The 24,510-nt window shown below is 39.1% G+C and overlaps 2 protein-coding genes across 3 annotated transcripts in view; one reads left to right on the plus strand and one right to left on the minus strand.

Moving 5' to 3' along the window:
- Nucleotides 1-24,510, minus strand: part of CTNNA3 (catenin alpha 3) — a 492,103-nt gene that overhangs the window by 245,243 nt on the left and 222,350 nt on the right. The window lies entirely within an intron of this gene.
- Nucleotides 6,548-24,510, plus strand: part of LRRTM3 (leucine rich repeat transmembrane neuronal 3) — an 85,131-nt gene continuing 67,168 nt past the window's right edge. Inside the window, exon 1 of the mRNA XM_074154870.1 lies at nt 6,548-8,128. Within this exon, the coding sequence (XP_074010971.1) occupies nt 6,548-8,128 (1,581 nt within the window). The remainder of the gene's footprint in view (nt 8,129-24,510) is intronic.

The following is a 24,510-nucleotide window of genomic DNA, read 5'->3' on the forward strand; positions in this document are numbered from 1 at the left end:
TTGCAAGGTAGAAGCCAGATACCCCTAGGAGAACAAATCATGCCTCATAGGCAAGCATACTTCATGCTGACACCTACGAGTTTCTGAATACTTTAGGCTACATAAACCCCAGATGTGCTGCCTGGACAGTAAGACAGTAGGCACTCTTCCAGCAATGGCATACTGGCCCATAAAAGAGTGGGAAGCATTTGCAACAAGCCTGGGTTTATTGCAATCTAATCTCCCTGGCATCTTCACAGAGACTACAGGCAGAATCACAGAGGCCACTAACACCGCCTTTCATTTTGCACCTATACATCTCTAGGGCACATATTGTGTATATCACTCATGATCTGCAGGTTGAATCTAGCACTATGTGGAAGACGTAATTAATTTCTTTTCATTCAGTGATGATTATTTGCCTTCTACTGCTTCTACGCATATTCTTCTTTCACCAAGATGCTGGAGGACAAGCCTGAATGAATCAACGCTAGATCCACTGAAACAGAAGCGGCACCTATCAGTTTCAGAGAGTAAGTAAAATGATAGCTTTGGATTTCATCATTTCATGTAGTTGTGTCTCCAGAGGATGAGACTGAAGAACAGGCTGCTTGCCTTCAAACAGCTTCACAATCATAAGACAAAAAGTCAATTGGGGACCAGTTGAGCGTCCAATGCCTCATTAAGGATACAGGAATTATGATAAGATCCAGAAAATCTAGCCACTGGATGCCACAAACAGATGTTGTAGGCTTGTTGCAGCATTATCTACCCTGGGACAGCTTAGAGGCCCCTGTGACCTATCCACAATGCACAGATTTAAACAAAACTGTACAGCTGGAAAAGCTTCATTTTTCAACGGTGTGTAGCTGTGCATGAGGAAAGCGATAGCCTGTGCTGCCCTGTGAACCACGGCACTGAGGAGATCCTCCGGGTATACACGAACTGACAGATGTGTCCCTGCTGTCCTCTACAAGCAATCGGATGTTACAGAGGTTACTGGCTCCTAGAAAAGGGGCATGGCTCCTATTTGGCTTCAGATGTTCCTTCAGCTTATCACAGAATTTGTAACATGGGATCCTTTCACCCTCACAGAGGCCAGGGGAGGCTTTACAAAGCTAATTGCTCCCAGCAGGAGAGCAAGGGGATATTTTCATTTATCCACTTCCCCCATCTACCGCTTATCACCATGGTCCTTTAGGTCAGTACTGAAAAACTGCTGGGGTAAGATCCTCCCTACTCTCAGTCCTCTTTCCCTGTTTCTTCAGAGCATTTTCTGCTGCCTCGATTTCCCTTGCCTGCATGTTCCTTGTACCTGGCTTTCCCACACTTCCCTTTCCTTATGTCCGCCTTTGGCAAACCTTGCATCCTGAGTTTCCCTCTGTCTTCCCACACTCTGATATTTACACCGGGAGTTATACTCCCCCAGCTCTAATCTGATCCTCATGGAACAGCAGGTTCATTTAATCACTGGCTCAAAAATTGCAAACACATTTTATTAGACTTATCTACTCTTGATGACACAGTGATAGCACACTACAGTGCCATTTGGAACAAGCTACTATTGCTAACCCAGCTGACTCCCAGTTTCTTTATAGTGAAATAAAGTCAAGGGAAAGGCATTCATTGTCACTTCATAAACCCAAACAGAACACAAAGCAGCACGTGTTAACCACGGCTCTCCGAAGGGACGTGCGGTTACACACACAAAGGCACTCCCAGACCCAGGAGCTCTACCTATGAACATAAAATTGCTGAAGTCTAAATTCTGAAGTTTGTGCATTAAGAACATAATGCAACTGTGGCTGGAAAGGATCATACTGCTTTTCTGAATGGATTTCTTATTAGAGTAACAGAAATGGAAACATTTTTAAACCATTACTTTTATTTTTGTAACAACATCATTAAACAAGAGCTTCATTTTAAAGAGTAAGCATGATTTGTCACAAGAAAGGCTGACAAGAAGCAAGTGACAGACCGGGGGAAGGCTTTTGACTGCTAATTTACATGGAATCCCATTAGCATCTGGTAACTGCTGGTTCCTTATGCTTTGGGAAGTATACATCTCTTCCCTGCACCCCTCATCCCCCTTCTACTGGAGCCTGAAAATTCTGTCTTCCCTCCTTCTCAAATGTACTTAGCAAACAGATGTACCTGGTCATTAGAGGTACCTTCTCATAACCCTGAAAAATGCAAGATTTGCTGTTTCCCTTTCCCTCTGCAAAATGTTTCAATTCTAAACCAGTTCTGTGGAGGACCAGGTTTTCACAGTGAATGTCATAGTTTGATTCACCCTTTACTATTCTGGCTGCAGTTCATGTTAAGCTTTCCATAGAGAAGGCACAGCTAGGTACAGAGACCACAGCCAGAATGAATGGGAAAAGAAAATATACTAGAATTTAACTACATAACCAAAACCAAAGCAAATTACTGCAAAATCAGATAGTAGTGAAATCTATGTAGAACCATTTCCAGGCAGAAAACCTATTGAAGCTTAGTGAAAAGAAGAAAATCTGGGCCATCCTTACCTTGGGATAGTGCATCATTTCCAAACAACCTTGAATTTAATTTGTGTGTCGTGCTGATGAAGAAAACAATGTGTTCATCACAGGCTCTGCCCAACACATCGCTTTTCATCTGTATGAACGTTAAGACATATTCAGCAACACGTTTGTCAATGTATTTTCTGACGTATGTCATTTTCCCCCTCGGAAAAAGCTCAGAAAAACAAATCGGAGGCATACAATCCAAAACTAATAAGCTGCCCAGGTTGTGTGACATCTCAATTTATGTCTAAGGCTGAAATCCCAAAACACAGACTGTGTGCGAGAGTACACGAATAAATGCAGTATTTCTCTTAAGAGTATCTGTCTTTGCAGAAGTGCATAAAATGCAGTCTTCATAGGCAGAAGAGAAGGAAGAACACTCTTTCTGAGCACTAATATTCAGTCAGCGTGAAGTCATTGAGACTTCCGTTACTTCCAGTGTTTCCCTCCTGTTCCTGACTGGGAGCTGCTGTTCCAGGACAGGAGGCAGGGCTGCCCAGCAATGGCGCAGGGGTGGACTACAGCAACCACCCCGCAGAACGAAGACACACAAACTCACATGGACCACAAGCTTAATTCACACCAAGCCTTCAACAAACTCCTGGATTTTAGGCACTCAGAATTTGTGGTATTAGTTCTCATGAAAACTAGTTTATCCATAGAAGCTGTTAACCAGTTTTGGCCTTGAGTTCTTTTTTCCTGGTTACATGAGTTAAATGGTAACGCAATGGGGTTGCACAGATATGTAAGGTGTAGTTGATATGAGGCAAAGGTTAAATCACTTACAAAAGGTATTTTCTTATCTAAAATGCAGCGTTAACTTAATTTTCTATTTTTCACAGTTTATAATATGGCCAAACTGGTCTGAAATTTTGTATGAACCGTTTCATACTGGAAGCAGCTTTATTTCCACAATTTGAAAAGAACCCATTCAGCTGTATGAAGATACAGAAATGTAATTTTAAAAAACTGTTTATCAGACACTGGCACTTTTCCTGCTTGTGTAATTCAAAAAGGATCTCAGTAAAGAAAATTGAATTTGGCAATCCATTAACATAGATTTGATGCTCTCTCTTCATCTCTTGATGTCTCACCCCTTTCAGAAAAATGAAAATAACTCATGGTAAAAGAGTGGCTGTTCCCTCTTATTTGTCCAGTATACTGGCAATTATTAAAACCCTGGAAAAGCTACCGAAACTCTGCTGACTCATGGTGGCAGAGAAGTTACTTGTTAACTCCACAATGAAGATGGAGCAGAGAGAGACAACAAAAGAGGAAAGGCCAGAAAACAGGCAAAGTTTGGGGAGAAGGCTCAGACTGAGCTGGTATATTAAGTAGCACCAACTTTGCAGGAGGAAGAATTCGTATGTTCTCTGAAGCTTTATATGCTGTGTTTGAACCAGGTGAAGATTTACACCTAATTTCATGCCATCTAAGATTAGGAACCTAACAGCCATTTCAATAAAGAGTTTACCTGTCACAGGCATCCTCTACCGTCAACAGAAGAAGAGCGCAGTTCCAAGAGGCAAACTGGCTTACCGAAGGTCTGAATTGTCTTCTGAAGCTGCCAATCCTGCTTCATCAAGTACAGCGAGCCCCCAAGGCAGTGATGGAAAACCTATAACAGGCACACCAGGACTGGCACACACACTCCTGTCAGCACAACAGCTTCCCAGACTATCACACTTCCCAGTGCACTCTGCAGTTTGTCGCTGGCTCCTCAACCCTACAGATCAGATTTAAGAGCCAGAAACAAGCTGTAGTAGAGAATGAGAGATGGTGACGGTGACAGAGATTAATGGAGGAATTAACCCTTTCCCTCATCCCAAATCTGACCCAAAGGGAGAATTTTCACAGGATGTGCCTTGATGCAGGTACATATTTCTGACTCACAACATGAAAGATGTTCCTAGTCGTTAGCCAGGGGCAACTGTGCTCCTAATTTAGGCACTATAGATAGGTGCGCTAATACTAGTGGGATTACTCTAAGCCTGAAGTCATTCACAGAATAAGTACTAGGCAATGTTGGCATTTTAATGCGTGGAAAATTTCAGGTTTCACCTCATTTTAAGTTCTTCTATGCTCACAGCAGTGAATAATAAGGGAAAAGTCAAAGCACATTATTCCAAGGGGTAAGGATTCTGCCTCAGAAAGGAAAAGCAGTTCTCAAAGCTGTCTGGTTGCATTTCAGGGACTGTAATCTGTACTCCTCTTTTAACGAGCAGCACGCTTCTCTTCAGGCTCTATCACGACAAAGAACCATGATTTTACACTTCTCCACCATCATCTCTGATCACATACTTCTTGGTGAAGGAAGACTGCCAGCATGGCGCATTTGCTGTAATGCCATCTTACCTTTGCTCTGCCCAGATAAGAGGACATGTCCTTTCTCTACAGCACGCAGGAAAGAAGGAAAGAGTACAGAAAAAGGCATTTTATGCAATATAAAAAGACTGTCCAGAGTCACACATCTAAAAAAACTCTGCATATTGTACCTTCACGTAAAATCCTACCCATGTCATAAGTTACAGTAAAAACAATTCCCCTGATAAAGGTAATACACCAAGCTGCTCAGTCCCTGTATTGTAAGGGTTATGGAAGCTCGTGTTTGAAGTGTTAGTGTTGTGGAACGAAGTGACAGCAAGTTGGGAAATAAATGAGCACAATACTCTCTTCTAACCTCCTGGCATGGTGCCTTTTAACAGAGAAGAAAAAAGCAAAACGGCAAAATGTCAGCTCCGAAACATTTTTCATGTTATAAAATATAGTGTCCCCACTGAAACACTCGATAAGAGACACACCGAGGGGGCTGATACTTCACTAAAAAACAGTGAGTTATTGCAAAAAGGTCATGTGAACACATGTAGAATGCAGTAAGAAAAAAAAAACCCTGGGGACCGAAAATTTGTATCTATGTCCTACAAATGTCAAGTTAGCCCTTCAGACAAAAGTCTCAGCAGCTCACGCTGAGCTATTAAGTTCAAGGATGCAAAACAGCTTTCAGGAACAGCAAAAGAGACTAAGAGGATTTGGATATTTCAGCACACCTCACTAGTTTACATCGAAGCTGACCATTCTGCTCCTATTAGTCACTCAGAACAATCACTCTTTTCCCAGCAGAGCTTACTCATTTGCAAGATAAAAGGAAGACATTTCTGCACATGCCCATAATACTCTTCACCACTGGGGGCAGCTTTACATAAGACTGCATTCGCCGAAACCAAAGCAACAGTCGGACGGAGCTTTCAGAATGACAGTATGCAGAAGTGAGCAGAGCTTGTTCGTTGTACGGGCTTATTCTACCTTCTATGCTACAAAGCAGCTTCCTAGCCGGATCGGGTACTGAGTAAGGGAACTGCTGTGCTATGGAATACAGATGTGTGAATTCAGATAGCTAAATGGTGCTTGGAGGAATCTAACATGCTTTCCTATAAAGAGAAATTTTAAAAGCCAGGTTCCTAGCTATAAAGATGCAAAAACGTAATATCCATGAAGATCCTATTACCTAGGAAGAATTTGACATTTTGCTGCGAATGCTGTGTTGGGATTGATTTATTCTTGGAGTGTTCTGCATGGCTGGCAAAGAATAATGTTCCAAAATCGGTCCATCTCCCAAGGGGTCCAATTTTTCTTCCTGGGTGTCAGCGAGCCCTGACTCACTACAGTGCAGCTGACAGGGGCTGCCATGCTTGTGGCACACTAAGCAAAAAACAAAAGACCTAAGGACGACCTTTGAACAGCACAAAGGATGGGTATGTTTTTCATGTTATTTTTTTAATGTATAGTTCATAGCCACTGCATAGCCTGTGCTTTAGTTACTCCATAGACTTACCTTGATGTGATTTGCTATTACAGTTAAACTGCTTAGGGATTACACCTTTTACCCAACTGTTTTCCAGTATTTATATAAAGGCATTCTTTAAAAATATCTGAGTAAAGAAAACAATGTGAAAAGTAGTTGAGTCGAGCTAGGGATTTGTAAATGATTGTTGAGATAAAAGATTTAAGCATGATTGAAAGAAATGACTGATGTGTGGGGGGATAACTTTTCTAAGTTGTTTTTATTTCCAGGTTTCAATGTAATTAGGCTACTGAGCGGATCAGCTGTAGCTCTGGTAATAGCCCCTACTGTATTACTGACAATGCTTTCTTCTGCTGAACGAGGATGCCCTAAGGGCTGTAGGTGTGAAGGCAAAATGGTATATTGTGAATCTCAGAAATTGCAGGAGATTCCCTCAAGTATATCTGCTGGTTGTTTAGGTTTGTCCCTTCGATATAACAGCCTCCAAAAACTAAAATACAATCAATTTAAAGGTCTTAATCAACTCACCTGGCTCTATTTAGACCATAACCACATCAGCAATATTGACGAAAATGCTTTCAATGGAATACGCAGACTAAAAGAGTTGATCTTGAGTTCCAACAGAATCTCCTATTTTCTTAATAATACCTTCAGACCTGTGACAAATCTCCGGAACTTGGATCTGTCATACAATCAGCTGCAGTCTCTGGGATCTGAACAGTTCAGGGGCTTAAGGAAGCTGCTGAGTTTACATTTGCGGTCCAATTCCCTAAGAACCATCCCTGTTCGAATATTTCAAGATTGTAGGAACCTTGAACTGTTGGACCTGGGTTATAATCGCATCCGAAGTTTAGCAAGGAATGTCTTTGCAGGCATGATCAGACTGAAAGAGCTTCATCTGGAGCACAACCAATTTTCTAAGCTCAACCTGGCACTTTTTCCAAGGCTAGTCAGCCTTCAAAACCTTTATTTACAGTGGAATAAAATCAGTGTGATAGGACAAACTATGTCCTGGACCTGGAGCTCATTACAAAGACTTGATTTATCTGGCAATGAAATAGAAGCTTTCAGTGGACCTAGTGTTTTTCAGTGTGTGCCCAATTTACAGCGCCTCAACCTGGATTCAAACAAGCTCACATTTATTGGTCAAGAAATTTTGGATTCTTGGATATCCCTCAATGACATCAGCCTTGCTGGGAATATATGGGAATGCAGCAGAAACATTTGCTCTCTGGTAAACTGGCTTAAAAGTTTTAAAGGGCTGAGGGAAAATACAATTATTTGTGCCAGCCCCAAAGAGCTGCAAGGGGTGAATGTGATTGATGCAGTGAAAAACTACAGCATCTGTGGCAAAAGTACCACGGAAAGGTTTGAATTAGCACGAGCTCTCCCAAAGCCAACGTTTAAACCAAAACTCATCAGGCCTAAACACGACAGCAAACCCCCTCTGCCCCCAACTATCGGAGCCACTGAATCGAGCTCTGAACCTGAGCACGACGCAGAACACATCTCCTTCCATAAAATCATAGCAGGCAGCGTGGCCCTTTTCTTGTCTGTGCTTGTGATCCTGCTGGTAATCTATGTGTCATGGAAGCGTTACCCAGCCAGTATGAAGCAGCTGCAGCAGCGCTCTCTCATGCGAAGGCACAGGAAAAAGAAACGACAGTCACTGAAGCAAATGACTCCAAGCACACAGGAATTTTATGTAGATTACAAACCTACCAACACTGAAACCAGTGAGATGCTGCTGAATGGAACAGGACCCTGCACGTATAACAAATCAGGCTCCAGGGAATGTGAGGTATGAACCATTGTGATAAAAGAGCTTTTAAAAGCTGGGAAATAGTGGTGCTTTATTGAACTCTAGGGACTATAAAGGGAACGTTTTTCTCACTTTTCTGGCACAGCTCTTCATGTCACTTTTTTGTACATTCATAATACTGGTCATTTTACTCTCATACATAATCAACTCATTGAAATTTAAATACCGCAATCAATGTGAAGCCTGAGCTCTGGTTTAATACAATACCTATTGTACAAACCCTCTACTGATTTCATTAAAGTCTCTCTTGTTTTTAAATAGAAAACTTCTTTCATAAGTAAGCCACTGCACCTGCAGTGACTGTACCTCTGTTTAGGGAGAAAAATGACAACAATGAAAAAAAAAAAACAAACCCAAAAAATCAAAATCAGCTCTTCCCTCCCCCCCCAGCTTAACCCCAGCCCTTGCTCTGAAACTCACTTTTTAAACCAAGAACAAACTAAAGACGCAGGTACTGTAGCATCATATGAATTCTGAGTTGTCTGAGGAGAGAGATGGTGCAGAAACAGCTCTGAAAGAACGCCTCATCTCTGCCCGACACAAGATATAATAAAAAGCCAGTGGACAGTTAAAGCACTGTCTTAGGATGCAAGATATCACACCAAAAGCAAAGCAGAGGGAAACGTAGGCTTAATAAAAATTTAAGAATAAAAATATACAATGAGATTTACTGTACTGCATTATAATACAGTGTTTCTAGAGCTGATAACTATTAATTGAAACCTGTTTATGTGACTTCATACAAAAGGTGCCAGTGTTTATCCCTTACATCCAGTTGCCTTTCAGAAAGTAGTCAAAAGGCATTCATTAAATGAGGAGCAGAAATTCCTTATTGATGCAATTAGAGGAACTCAAATGTGCAGCAGCAAAAGCAAGACCACTTCCTGCACACATTTGTTTCAGTGCTCATTAGAAATTCTCTTTTCAAGACTGTCAAAGACATTAATGTAGCTGAGGAAACCATTAAATCTGTCATTTTCTTCTATTTCTTTTTATTTGCTGAGCTGAGCTTGTTAGGGTTTTGTGATGTGTTTTGCACACTGCCCATCTAATAACTAAATAAAGCTTCATTACTTACAAAGCCAAACAGTGTACATTTTAGGCATACTACAACTGCGAAGAGCTTTCAGAGAAAATTGGTTACTCAGTGATCTGGGAAGAGTGCATCCAAAAATCCTTAAAGAAATCAGTGACAAATTATTTTTCTCTCTTAGCAAAATCCTAATGATGTTACAAGAATTCACAGATATTCATTTTTAATGTGTACTCATTCATCAGTGGTTCTGGCAAAATAGAGATTTGTAACCCAGCTGCTCCCTGCCCTCCCTCTCCCAAAGTCATGTATTTTTGTTGGTTGCAGAAGAATATGACATCCCCTATATTTCCAAATAAATCATTCCTCCTATTTTGATTAACAGGAAGGGAGGGTATGGGGTGGTGATGGTTCATTATTGAGACAATACAGCAGTGCCTATATAGAAGCAAGTCAGTAATTTAATTATCTCTATTTTATAACTTGATTTGGCTTAGTAAACTGCACGTCTTCAATCACTTGGGAGGGAATGTTTCTACAAAGCAGTTTCACTGCAGCAGATTAGAAGAAGCAAAACCTTAGCAGAATGTTCTCCTGAATTTTTACTGGAAAAAACCTAATCACAGCCAATCATCTTGAAATATGCTAGATACAATGAAAACAAAGCTAGAAAGCATCTCTTAAAAAGAACTAATACACTTGAAGGGGTTTTGTTTTGCTTTGGTTTTTTTCATATAATGAAACCATTCTCATTTTCAAGGACTGTAGTGAGAAAATATGCGAGAGTAGAAGCCTGAGACTATACTGAATCCTGCAACACTGAGACCCTGTTTTACTGGGTACAAAGAAGATCCCACACAATTAATAATGCAAGTGCTTGAGACGCTTTAGCAGCACTGAGCAGACTGTGATTTTTAACCTGAGTTGCACCTTGAAAGTTGCTATTAAAAAGTCAATACACATTGAATTATCTTAGCTATTACGGGACTCGCAGGTCTTGGTTAGCTCTGTACTGAAGGATTACAGTTTGCTGTAAACTTTGTGTTAAGAACCATCTCTGTACTTCTACAGGCTGTAATGTCTGCAGTGGTGACTAATGTTAGGCACAGCCAAAACAAGAAAGATTTGGCGCAAAACATAGATATGCTCACACATACACACACGTGTGTATACGTATGTATAGATATATATATTAAAGTAAATTTTGCTATTTAATTTTGGGAGTGCTAACTACAATCAGAAAATAATGTCATACTATTAATTTAGAATTTTTGCTATTTGAAAATATTCAGTCTATCTTCTAAAACTTCTTAACAGACTGTGATTGTGAATGAGTTGTGTATAACTGAGTTTGACTTTATATGCTTCCTTTTATGCTTCTTTAATGTCCTGCTCTAACCATAACAATACTCAGAAAGAACCAATCCATAACCTTCTACAGAAGGCAATACCAGTAAAATTATCACTAACTCCCTTTGAAAAATATTTAATTATGGGTACGAAAAAGAAAATAAGACCAGTATGTCATTAATCATAGACAGATAACAAAAATAATAACGAAAATCCAGCATGTTTACATTCAAGCACAGACATGCTCAGATCAATTAATTAATTTATTGCCTGAAAAACTACAGATTCACTTTTCATGAATTTCCAAACATATACCAAACACAGATGAATGTCTAATTGCTGCTATAGTAATTGATTATGAAACCACTGTCTGATTACACAAAATAAGATGCCCAGTATAACTCTTTGAACCTCCTTGCCCAGCCTGAGGCCTGCGAGCTGAGTTGTTAAATCCCACTCTAGTGGCTATGGCTTAGAAAACGTTTCAAACCAGCTGTAGAGAACATTAAAAAACACTACAAAACCCAAGGCTTTCATCTGGGCAAAGACTACATGAATTCAGCTAAACTTAGTCTCACCACTGTCAAATTAAACACTATAGAAGTGACTTGTTTTGGGTGGCTTGGCCACCGGAGTCACAAATTCTAATCATCTCATAGGAAAAGACATGGTCTTAGCTGAGCAACTTTCACAGTGCCTGTGAAAGGCTGCCCCTTTCCTGAACACAAACTGCTAAAGCCTCAAAGTTTCCAGAGAAGAAATTTCTCCTTTGCTTCTCTCCAGTTTGGGCAGCAGGTACCTAGAATTCTGATCTGAATCCATCTTGGGTTTTGGATATTTTGGTGCTAGTCTCTCACAAGACTGTTAAAACCTTGCTGGGGTGATGTTGAGGAATCCTCAGAGGATGCACAACAGCTATGATGGCCCTTACAAACCCCTAAGCCTCCATACAAGTATTTTAGGCACCAGCTTGAGGAAGGAGACATGATTGGGTGCCTCTTATGATCTGGCTATCCCTTAGCGTATGTGATGCTGCCTACATATTTCCATGTGTAGGTAAGCAACAATGCATTTTGCAGGTGTCTGAGGTTTGTTTTGTTGTGTTGTGGTTTTTTTTTCAATCAACTTCTATTCCTTTTCCTGAGTCATATATGGTGTTCTGGGGCTATCACTTGAAGACCAGGGCTTTTCAAGCCACAAAGTGCAGTACTCTTCCATGCACATTTTCATTTTCTTTAGTTTTGCAGTCTACACTTATTTAAACAATGTTGGGACAAATGTTAAGTGGGATCACCAAACAAGACTGTTTCATTTTATTGTAGCACTCCAAAAATCTTAAAAGATGTCAGGACTTCCTCTGCTGGCCACTGTATAAACACCTTCCAACAACCTCTTACATTAAATGTTTACAAGGGACGTTAAGAAGACAGACAAAAGATGGCAAATAAACATGACAGATTTGAGGTAAATTGGCTCAAGATCACACACCAGTTGAGTACTGGGGATATCATCCACTGTCTTCACACCAAGACATCCTCCTAGCCAGGGACTACTTGGCCTCTCAACTAAATGACCTAGCTCCTGGAATATTCAAGTGGTATTTCAGAATAATAAACCTCACAGAATGCACATCTTTCAAAAAAAAAAAAAAAATAACTAATGTACTAAGCAAATTCGAGGAGACTGGTAATGTTCATTCACTGTGTTGAGATTACCTCCGGCAATTGCAGAGTAAGAGAATAATAATGAGAACAAGTGGCTTGAGTATAATGAATGCAAGCTTCTCTACTGGCTGGTAGGTTTTCATTACTCACTATCTGCACTTATACAGTCATCACAGCTAAAGGTTTGGCAATGCTCATTCTTTTATTATTATGAAATAGTGAACCTTGATATAAAATTCAATTGCAAAAATGAACATAAATGTACAATATTCCTGCAAACACAATTAGAAATTTTCAGTTTGCTGCAAGCTAATGGTCTTTGCTGTCAGCCACTCAACTCTAGATAAATATTCTCTCAGATGCATTTCTGTGGAACAATAGTGACATCCAGCGGGTAGTTAGCTTAATCACAGGTATCTATTGTCTATATCAACTCACATACAGATGTTTTTGCCATTCTACTCTGTATTCTTCTGTAGCAAAGGCCAGTATCATCAAATCCTTTCACCGTACTAAGTATTCAACTGTATTTCAACTTCATCTCTGTGTATAGGAGACATAAACTGAATGTAGTGAATGAGTGGAGAAAATAAGAGTGGATGAATGCTAGCAAGAAAGGGTCTATCCACCGTGTAAGTCACTACTGTGAGTGAAAGGCAAGGAGCATATAATAAGTAAACAAGGACAGGAGCTGTAACAAATTTGTGGCCACTGATTTAGAACTTATTACCTACAAAACACCACTAAGTGATTTTTTAAGAGACTATAAAAATAAACTCAGACTAAAAGAAACTCATTAAACTTCCTAATAGCAAAAGATTTTTAAAAAAAACTAAATAAAAATTTTGAGGTTATTTTTACAATGATGAGAGAAAGATAGTATTGGATATCAAAAGGCAGGGCACTCACCACCTGGGAACAAGTTACAGTAACAGCTTCATCTTGAAAACACACAATGTACAAAAGAGACAAGAAGCAAATGATGAAAGATCAAATTCACAAGCAATAATAAAGTCAAACAATGGGAAACCCACCAGTGACATATGAATATGTATCATATTTGCTTGGGCAGAGGTTGCTGGCAGCAATTTTAAACTACAGTGAATGACACAAGCCAATGAAATCAGGATTGTAGCTCTGTGATAACAGACAGATTTCATTTCCCTTAATAAGATGCACAAAAACTCATTTCACTGCACATTGAATGAAATACAGTCATATTTCAAACTTTTTATGTACTTAGGTATGTTTGGAGGTCACCTATCAGTTCATGACATATAGCCTAGCTAGGCTTTCTAGAATGGGTATTATTACAGTGCTACAGTATAGGAATTTGATGTGATCCTCAGGGTTATGGTCAAACTATTTCTTGGCATAACGGTGAGTGGAACACAGTAGGGCGCAAAAGAAGTAAAAAGTGATTGTGTTCAACAGCTATGAACAGATCGCCAAGGAGGCCATAAAGAATAAAAAGGAGTTTATTAAGACACTCTGGGATGGCCAGCTGTGAGTTGATGGCCAACATTTTACCTACAGAGAAACTGCAAATCTCATTTAGAATGAGCACAAACATCATAAAAGCAATAATGAAAAAAGATTTGCAAGTAGTAGGCAGTACCTTTTATTTGACCAACTGATCATAGAAATCACACCTCCCTGCAATTCTTTTCTTGCTCATATTGTTAGACTATCATGAGCACAGCATTAGCATTCCAATGTAAGAATGAGCATTGTTTACTGACAAGGGACAAAAGGCCAGTTAATCCCTATTTATTAACTTCCTTCTACACAGCTTAATGAAACTTACTGAAGTTCTTACAGGAAATATTTTACATTAATGTGAAAAATCACACATTTAAGACTCTTCATTACTGAAATCAACCAAACTCTTTAAGAAAACAAAATATTTCATTCTTTACTTACAGCTTCTTACTGTTTCTCATAAACTCTTTCACTTGCCAAGACACTGAATGACTGGAGATGTAATCTTGAAAAGGAGTTTTCCAAAGATCCCTCAATTGTGTCTTCTTAACCCCTAAGCCCATTCACTTACTATGTTCCTGTGTGACTAATACGTTGACTACGTGTCACAGCTTACACTCTTGACTGAATGTTAAATTTCTGTTACTTCAACATTAGCAGTAGCATTGAGATCATGTAAGACTTGATAATTACAGTTCAACTTTGCAAATTCTCAAAGTGTTCTGTGGCAGCACAGCCAGACTCTATTAACACATCATAAGGACATATGAAAATGAAACATCCTAATTACTCATCTACTTACACTCCAAACAAGGACATAAATGCATGACAAGGTTTATTGCTTCACTACCCATTGAGAAAATCATCTGCCCAGTTCTGTGTGCAAATCCTTTCCCTCTTCAAACTAACAAAACATTTAACTAGCCAGGTCTCTCAGGAACCTAATCGCTTAATGCTTTAAGAAAAAAAAACCTAAACACCTTGATATTGGCATCAGCCTGCAGAAGTTGTCGTCATAAAGTCAGCCTTTATTAGTTATTCTCACTTGAAATCCAGTGGTACCTCCTATACTTGTCATGTATTTACCTACACTATATCCCATAGTGTGATGTACTAACTATATGAAAACTGCACTTTCATGGGCACTTCTGCTTATGTGCATAATTATACCGACAGACAGAAAATGCAAAAGACTCAGGGAAAGGACTGCATATGGCTTACAGTGCTAGTAAAAAGTTAGGGAGGATCACTTAGCTTTTCCAGAAATTAAACAACTGGTTTTAAAAGAGAGAAAATCACATTCTAAAGCAGAACTGGAATGTTAAATAAATGTTTGTACATTTCTTCAAAGTATTTTAAGCATCTATTTTTTAAAAATTGCTACTGCCTGGTTCTGAGCGTCTTTAAATATAAAATAAAAAACTTCTCTAACTTTTATTTCACATCTAACAATGAGAGGGAGAAAATATCTTCTTAAAACGTAAGACATCTCTTTATAAAGCTGTGAGACTGAGCTGATATGGAATTAATCAAAATACATTTCATCTTACTATTTTGTTATTTCTTGATGATTATTTTCAGCATTTGTAGGAATGTTATGGTACTGCTAAGTGGTAACATGTACATTATTCTAGCTGAGTACATTCTCCTGGCATTTATTTTTATTCAGGACAAATCATGGGCTGTATTTTTGGGCCTGACATCTGCCCTCTATGGTCAGTCACAACTTACTGAATGCTTGAATACCAGCTCTAGTGTCTATAATAATTGGTGCTCATAGTTCTGATTTTAAATCAGGCACTTTTATTTTCCACTTCCTTAAAGGCCTCAAAACTCACAAATCAACTTCAAAATAATGAAATGAGATTACTATCCCCTTCCTGGATCAGCTGTAACTCAGGCGAGAAAACGTGCACAAAATGTCCAAAGGTACAAAACAAGAGCTACAATGGAGCTGGGCATCCTAATTGCCTTTCTAATTCTTCCCTTCATTGCCCGCAAGATTAAAAGTAGCTGTAGATGAAGGAAACATGAAGACTGAACATGTGTTTTGCTAGAGTGTAGATAATAAGCAATAATAATACATTAGTCATACAATCTCTGAGCCACTGAAACTACAACCGTCATAAACAGATTCCTTATTCTAAAATGCAGACTCTATGATGTATAGTCTAGCACAGCATGCACACTGGCTCTTGTTTGCTTTTCTTTTTTTATACCCGTGATGCAGAAGCATCCATTTGGCTTGTGGTAAGTTACGCAAAAGCTGCAGATGAAAAAAGGATAAAAAAAGGTAATACAGTTTACAAAATGCAAACTGGAGTCAAACAGAAAGACACTTTAGACTTCATCTTAATTAGTGTTTTGTTACTATTTTTTCAGTTTCCTATAGATTATCCTGTTTATTTCAAAACAGATTATAGGAAAGATTTTCATAGCTGCAAATGGGAATTTAAACACCCAGGTTCCACTCACTTCTTGGAATAGTTGAGCACTTAACCTTTGTGATGGAACATTATCTCCTCTCTCCCTCTCCCCAGAATTTGAAATTTGAACAAGACTGTTTGTAGGGTGTTCAAAGTGCTCTGACCATCTCATGAAGCTAGTCTAAAAAATTACCTTCCCAAAGACTTTGGCAAGTTTTCTTGCAAGTGAAAGGAAGCAGTTGTACCTCAGTGATGGGCAGATGGTGGCAGATGTATCTTACTAACATTGGGTGGGATGCATAGTGAAAATGGGTATATACTGGGAAATTGCCTTCTGACCTACTACAAATGGGACTGCCACTAAATTCCTGGCACACAGTTAAAATTATCGCACCTCAGAAAAACAATTACCTATGGTTCAGTTTAAAAAACAGCTACAGATTGTGGGGTCTGGTTTTTAGCCTAATGAGTTTATTCCCCACATTCCTCACTGATAGCAATCATAGGAATCTTATACAAAAATATTTAGCCAAAGTTTGAGAAAGGGATCATCTTTTCCTCTTCAAAAAATAATATGAAATAATTATTCTAGCACACCAGAGTTTTGTGCAGTGCACTATTACTTGTAATATAAACACTTTCATATCACAGTATTAGCCTTCCAGCCATCTGTAATGCGAGTCATATCCTCAGAACAGTGCAGGCTTCATTCTACATTGCTTCATACCAGCCAGCTTCTCCTGTATCACGCTGTACTATCCAGAACACATACACATTGCATATAATAGCAACTGCCCATTCAAAAATGAATTTCATGTGATGTTACACCTGTGACTCACTGTGTAATATATTTACTATCCACCTTACAACAAAGAATCACAACAGACAGGGATAGAAACCCTTCAGTGGGAACTTTTCCTAAGGCTAATTGTACCCATCACGAACAGTCTCTGTACTTTTGGGACTAAATGTTTAGTTTTCCCTACTTTCATTTATCCCTAACTGTTTCCAGGCTACACTACTGATATAAATGTGGGCCTACAGCAAAAACTAGCAGCATTATTATATGAGCTCAGAAGCTTCAATTACCAGCCAGTAAGCTGTCCTTCATTAAAGAACAGATTTACTTCAAACATACATGATGCTGGACATCATCCCCAGTAATGTTGGCAACACAAAAATAATTTTTCACTTTTTTTAGTAAGTCACAATCACAGAGAATATGGAGTAAAAATTTCTAACATTCTAAATCAAAATCTTGTATATTGAATCTTTATACCTTTGATGTTTTGCAAAAGTAGCTTCCTATTTTTAAAATATGTATGTCAAAAATAAACAGTTTCCCACAGGGGAAGCAATAAATTTTGTGAGGCAGTCTGCACGTAATTGCCAGTAACCAAGTCCTTTTCATGGAGAGCTTGAACTTAATCCAGTGTTTATTTTACAGCTTAAGGAAGCCTACAGTACACAGCTATGGTGTCTCAACATTCTCTTATTAATTTTTGCATGTGACCTTTCTTAGGAGAAACCTTGAAATAATTTAAAGTGAGAAGTTATTGCCTATCAGGCTGAGCAGAAGGCAGTAACATTATAGAGGAAAAAGTGACTGTGAGTGGTAAGTGGTAAGCAGTTGCCCTTAATTTACATGTACTAAAGTCCAGCAGTATTCATGGAGGTGTTTTCATGAAAGCTTAATAAAGCACAGTAACTTAAACAATTACGCACAATCCCTTGCTATCCAAAGGATACAGGCTTGTCTGTAGTCGTAGCATATAATGGTAAGTTCTGACATGTAAGAAATATCTTTTAACAGTATAAAATAATTTGAAATGTTAACATAGTAGATTGCATTCTCAAATCTGAAAGCATGCTATATTCGTACTGTAACAGCATCCTAAATGAAAAATGCCTATATATCAGTAATAAACATAGAATTGTCTAGGTTGGAAGGGACCTTTAAGATCATTGAGTCCAACCATCAACCTAACACTGCCACAACCACCACTAACCATGTTCATAAGCACCACGTCTACCTATAATAATAAAATGCATTTTTCCAAAGCCACAGAACTACTGCTACGTATGCTTTGGCTTCGTGTACAAACTGACATGGCAAATTCTCAATTTAAAGCCAATTTCTTCTAAAGCCTCATCACACTAATTACATCCATCAAGTGTGTAAAATACATTTTGTCAGCTAAGAACAGAGGACTTCAATTAAATGTAAATCCTTATTCAGCACTCTAAGCTGGTAATGGCTCAAACTCATTAATGAGATGATGAAAAGAAAATGCTCCTACATACAGACTCTGTAGTGAGAATTTATTACAAGCACTCATTATTTCCACCTAGTTCATGTGCTTAAGAAAGTGTCCCATATTTATGTCAACACTCAAATGTCAACAGAAAAAGATAAGAAAATAATCTTGCTTGTTTGTGAATGTGCATGTAGGGCTTGACAGGCATTTCCAAGAGAGATGAGCTTCTTGCTTAACCTAGAGGGCTCCCAGAATAGCCAGTGTGACCCACTAACCAGCTGTAATCTGCTGTTCATGCGAACTTCAAGACACCTTCTGCACAGAACTTGCCATAGCTATTTGACAATTTTTTTGCACAGTCCTAGCAGCTCATTTGCAAAGGTATTCCATACTCCCAAACCTTTCCTCAGCCATCCAGCAGCATGGCTATCCAAAACTCGTAACAAAGTTCACCTGGCAGGTACCAAAATTCTGCTTCAAAATCAAAAGAGAAGAGTCTATCCTATAAGCTGTACAGATGATAAGGCCTTAAGTAAGGGAGAGGAAACTGTCAAAATGCTATTTTAGGCTAACTGTCCAGCATTTTAATTTTTCAAATAAGCTATACGAACACTAATGGCAGACTGCACAGCATGCCTGGGCTTATAAATGTTTATGATGATTTTGGATAGATCCTCTATTTGAATTAATTCAGAAGAGCAATAGGAAGAGGTTTACGGAGCGACAGGTGAACTACTACAGCAGGGCAGGGGGAGACATGAGAGTCCAAGGAACATATCCCTGTTCTCCAAAACTTGCCAATTTCATTTCAGTTTAGCAACATCAGGATTCATGAATTTTCATCCTTGTTGTAGATTGTATGACTTTCTGTATGTGCTTATAATCTTAAGGAAAGCTATTGGGTGGATTTTCCAATTGCACGACTCCCCTAGATCAGCCTTACTTCTCATAGAAACGAAAAGTATCATTATTTTGATTTTTTTTTTTTTTTTTTTTCAGATTTCTCTCTCTCACTCCACTCCTTTTCTTTCCTCCAGTCTGGGCTCCTCTTCTCTTTTGATTGTCTATTCCCCAGAAATAAAAACAGAATCCAAGGGCTACATATAAGTGTACCAGATGACCTTGAATTTCTACCAAGTCTACCGAGTTCTGCCCCTGCAAAGCCTTGTTTACAAACAACCTCAGCTCCAACAGCAAGCAAGCTTTCAGCAACAAAGAAACGTTAGAGACATTTTCACAATAGTTTTAAATTACTTCCCCCAGTAGAGAAGACTCATTGATTAAAAAAAAAGTAAAATGAGATACAGTGAAGTGATTCATGCTCAAATACGAAGCAAAAAAATAAAATAAAGCAGTTTTGAATACTGTACCTTCTGCAGGAATCCTACCCTACCAATTTTAAGTGAAAATTAACATAATGATCAAAAATTGTTATGCATGAGAAAACAAAAGTTATCCCAAAATATAGGCCTTATCTTAACAGCATGTTGATTAGTTACAAAGAACTGATTTTTTTGTATCAATGTTTTATTGAGGCACTATATGGATATGACAGACAGGACATGTCCCTACACTGCAAAAAGGAAGCAGATTTGCCTAAGGTAAATTCTACAGTAGCTTAATTATTAATTAATCTCTCCCAAATGCATTTTTTAATGTACTTAAAAAGGCTTTTGCAAATAGAATTCCTCTGTTTATCAACAGGATAATTTTCAAGGAGGATAGCCATGCTGCAGTATATAGACAACATTTCTTCAGCTGATCTGGTTAATTAAAATGCATGGTTATAACAGGCTCTCTTAGAACTGCAGCTGAATAACCCATGATCCCTTTGTTTCTCAGTACCACAGAACACTTTGCGTTTATTTAATAGGGCTGTTTCAGGATTTAATCTAAGATTTCCAATCTGCACTCTGGAACAAGGAGTTTTTCCCTTTTTAAAAGGTTTCAAATAAATCACTAATTTTCACAGAGATCCCTTCTGAATACCTGTAGTCCATGCCCCTTACTTGAGCCTTCATTCAATGTAAGACTTGTTTTACAGAAATTAATACTTCCTCTTTCACTTCTCTTCATCTCCAACACAAAGAAAGAACAAACAACACTATCGCATGTTATTTCCAGCATAAACCTTTAAGTCCAATTTTGTTGAATGAATTCAGGAGAACGTATTTACAGCTTTGAAGGGGGAGAGTAACTGGGAGAACCACAAATGCTGATAGAAAACCTGTGCCAGGCAGAGGATGCAGCAGGATTGAAAGTGGAAATCCACCTGCTACGTAGCGTTTGCTAGCACACTGCAGTGATGCTGCATGCTAATGTAAGGAAGAGAAAGAAGAAGGGGATTTGCAAAGGAGTATTAACTTTGAAGATGTATAGGCATGAAACTGTTTAGAAAACAGCCTGGAGTAAAAGAAGGCCTCAAAGTCAACCACTTAAAACTAGGGGACACTTGAACACACAGCCCCCTCCTATTTCTGTTTATACATTGTAAAATATCACTGTGATAATTACAAGGCTCTTTTAGTCGATAATGGTAAAGCATGTAGTTACCTGAAAATGAACCCTCCAGTTCGATTTCAGTTCTGACTCTATGACTGTATCCAATAACACTCAGTTCCTTCACATGTTGGACCAGTGGGGTAGGACAGTACTCCAAAATAATCCTCTAATTCAGACGTCTACCTCAAGACCTCTAGTCGAATACCTTGACTGTGTTGGCCTATGTATCTTTTCCAAGGAGTACTGGAAAACTTCAGCATCCTTCAAAGAAAGATTATGTATCACTAGGTCTCATCTGCTTTACATTCAGTTATCCAATGAGCCTATGAAAAATGACTGAAAAGAAGCTGTTCTCTAAGCCGTATTTTCCTTTCTACGGGCGAATTCAAGTAGACCTCCATGGCGCAGCCTGCAAAAGGGCCCCTTATTACCAAAACCGTACTGAACGGGTGTTGAGGGTGGTCCAATTACCTTTGCAAATTCCTTTACACTCTTTTTATGCCACTGAAGCAACACAGATCACTGAAAAATCACTGCACATCCCTCTTCTGCTGGTTTCATTCTATTTAAGGATTTATTTAATGGGCAAAACAGTGCACTTGCCAGGGTCTTCAACAGTAGCATTAGCTTTCTCAGGCCAACTGTCAGCTCAGGTGTGTTAATTTTTAGGGAGTGCTGTTTCGCTTGACAGTAGTAATACTGACTATAAGAAGAACAATATATAACAGCAATAGCCTCATGCTTTCCTATTCTATTAACGTTTTAGAAATCAAAGCCTGCAGAGTCTGCGGGAGAGAAGCCAATGACCATTAACCTTCACTTTATTTTAAGCTTTTATAATTTCAGGAGTGTAATTTCAGGCTTTCAGGCTTCAGGCTGCAGAGTTGAGACTGAAGTAAAACACAGCAAAGCAGCAAACATGTGGTACAAGTTAAAAATGCTCTTTTCCTAACACCCCTGGTCATCTCCCCCAGCCCTAATGCAAAATTAATTTCAAGGCAGTTAACATATTTTTCCCTACTTGGAGTAAATGTGACAGATTTTTGATTTCAAATAGATGAGGAAGAATTTTTTTCAATTTTTCAGTGAGAATCCTGTAAAATTCCCACTAACTTTGCACAACAGATGCTATCTGCTTTTGTAACAAAGAAATACTTCCTACTTTGATAGCGGCCAGGTCAGTTAGCCCCCACATCTCCCCAAGAAGTCACGTTGAGTAGGCAACACCTGATTATTTTTCAAACCCTGAATTTCTTGCCAGTGGGCTGGATGATTCAGGGCTGGAGGGACGGCTAGGCACAGCACACTCATCTCTTCATTTCTGCCATCCGTATGAATCCAGCAGAAAACTCTACTCCTATTAAAGAGCAGGAAATTATTCTTGTACGCTCATTCTCTCCTTTTGTTTGACTCAGATTGGTCTACTGGAACTCAAGACAAGTTAAGAGTTTTCCAAAGGATAAGTGTCCCACAAAACTCAAAGGAAGACAGAGCTTATTAATGCATTGGCACAAGGACTTTGTGGGTATGGTTCCCATAAAGCCACAAGGGTGTTTCATAAAGTTTAACCTTCATAACTAATTCATACATCAAAGCATTCCAAAAGGTTAGCTGGATTTTACGGAAGACTGTCATATGCTGCAGTTTGTAAATCAGCGGTATGAAAGTAGGACAGTGGTATCATGCTGACAAGAGGCCTTAGCATTTAACAATTTCCTCGCTAAATAAGCATGACTTGTGATGGCTGCAACAAATCCACTTCTCTCAGTATCAGCTTTTCAGCACAGCCATTGAGAGGGGGAAGGAGATAGGGAAAAGAAGCCTAACATGCCACATTCCCTTCTCAATACAACGTATAGCAGTTGAAGCGTGGCCTTTCCACAGCATCCACACACTTCTGTAAGGCACAAGGACCAGGCTGGAGAAGCTGAAACATTATGCTACTATTGTTGAGGGACAGATCCAGAAACCACGAATGGCCTACGCTTTACATAGATCTTCACAGACATGCGTTACTAATTGCATGCATTATGCTAACGCGACATGCAATGTTATTCGTGTTGAAATTACGGTCCCTTATTAAATGTGCAGAACCATTTGGCCTAAGATTTAGAAAATTCATGATGACTGTCCAAGGTGTGAGGGAAGCCAACACACTACAGAGAAAGGATGATTTCATTATAAACAGCCCTTTTTGCTTTCTATTTTTGAAAGGCTTGATTGATTGAATAATATTCGTTAGCTCCTATTACACACAAAAGCTGTAGAAGAGGGCAAGCAGGCCAATCTGTTCAGTGGAAAGGAAGATGGAACCATTGATTCTTCATGTCTCCTAGAAATCAGGTTCAGGGGGTTCAGGCCATCTTGACATGTAGGAGAAAAACAGCTGATAATGCCCTTTATGTCATGTCCCAAATCTTCCTCAGGAAGAAGAATCTAGAGCCACCACACACTGTAAATAGGGTTGGTTTTTTGTTTCTGAGTTTTAGAGGCTGATGGCTTTCAGTAATAGATTCTGTAAATCTTTTATATCACGGTCTTTGCTGTGTTTAATACTCCAGGTGGGAAGGTCTGGCAGCAGACAAAGGTGATGTTCTGACACACTGCAGAGCCTGCTGCAGAGGAGTCAGGCTACTGCCCACCAGCCCCCAATTCCTCCCAAACCAAAGGAAACCACAAAACACCGCATTATTTTCACTTTTCTTAGTTAGTCCCCTAGCGAACCAAAATATCTGTTGTGATGCTTATCTGCTTACCTTCACATTTGTTTATGTTTTGGGAAGGCAGTAGATAAGGACATAAAGACAAAGATTTCCTCTAAATTATACCCTCAACAAGAACAAAGTAACACAGAACCACACCTCTTTTGTTTTGTTTCTTTGCTTGGTGTATGCAGAAATAAAACTCATCAATCTGGCAAGTAATTATTCTTCTTACATGGAGATTTAATATCGAATATAAAATCCTCACTTAATTTTCCAGGAATTTCTAACTGAAAATAAACAGCTCATCAAGTCAGGAATCTATTAATTAATAAATTACAGATTATAACATTCCTCCCCAACTGCTTCTTAATAGAATTAATTAGTTGTAATTAGAAATGAATGTCACTCCTTAAAGTAATCTTAACAACAAAAATATTGAAGCACCTTTCATTAGAGTCTTGAAACGCTTTACAAGACATTATTAATGCCATTTATAGAGAGAAGACACCTGATCTGGTTTCCTCACAGACCATGGCAGCACTGGGAGCAGATGCTCAGCCTCCCACCGCCAGTGCCCAGCTCTGCCCGATGGATGTACGTGGCTGCCTGTTCCACACGACTCAGCACAACTACGTTTAATTGAGCCAGAGTGAACTTCTGTTTCTGTTTATACCTTAAAACTGGTATTCAAGTAAATGTTGTACGTTATCAGCACTTGGGAAAAGGGCTACTCCTCAGTGCGTTTTAAGAACTTTTTCAAACAGTGATGTCTTTGTGAGATGGCTGGGGAGAGCACACACATAGTGATGGGTGCCTCTCAACCACCAGAGCAACTGCATAGGTTTTTCCAAAAAGGCAGGCATGTGCTAAACGGATGTGCCAAACAGTTTTAAATGCGCAAGGGAGCCTGGCTCTCCTCACCTTTGTAGCCCTTAGCTGCA

The sequence above is a fragment of the Numenius arquata genome, chromosome 10, assembly GCF_964106895.1.
Source record: "Numenius arquata chromosome 10, bNumArq3.hap1.1, whole genome shotgun sequence".
NCBI lineage: Eukaryota > Metazoa > Chordata > Aves > Charadriiformes > Scolopacidae > Numenius > Numenius arquata.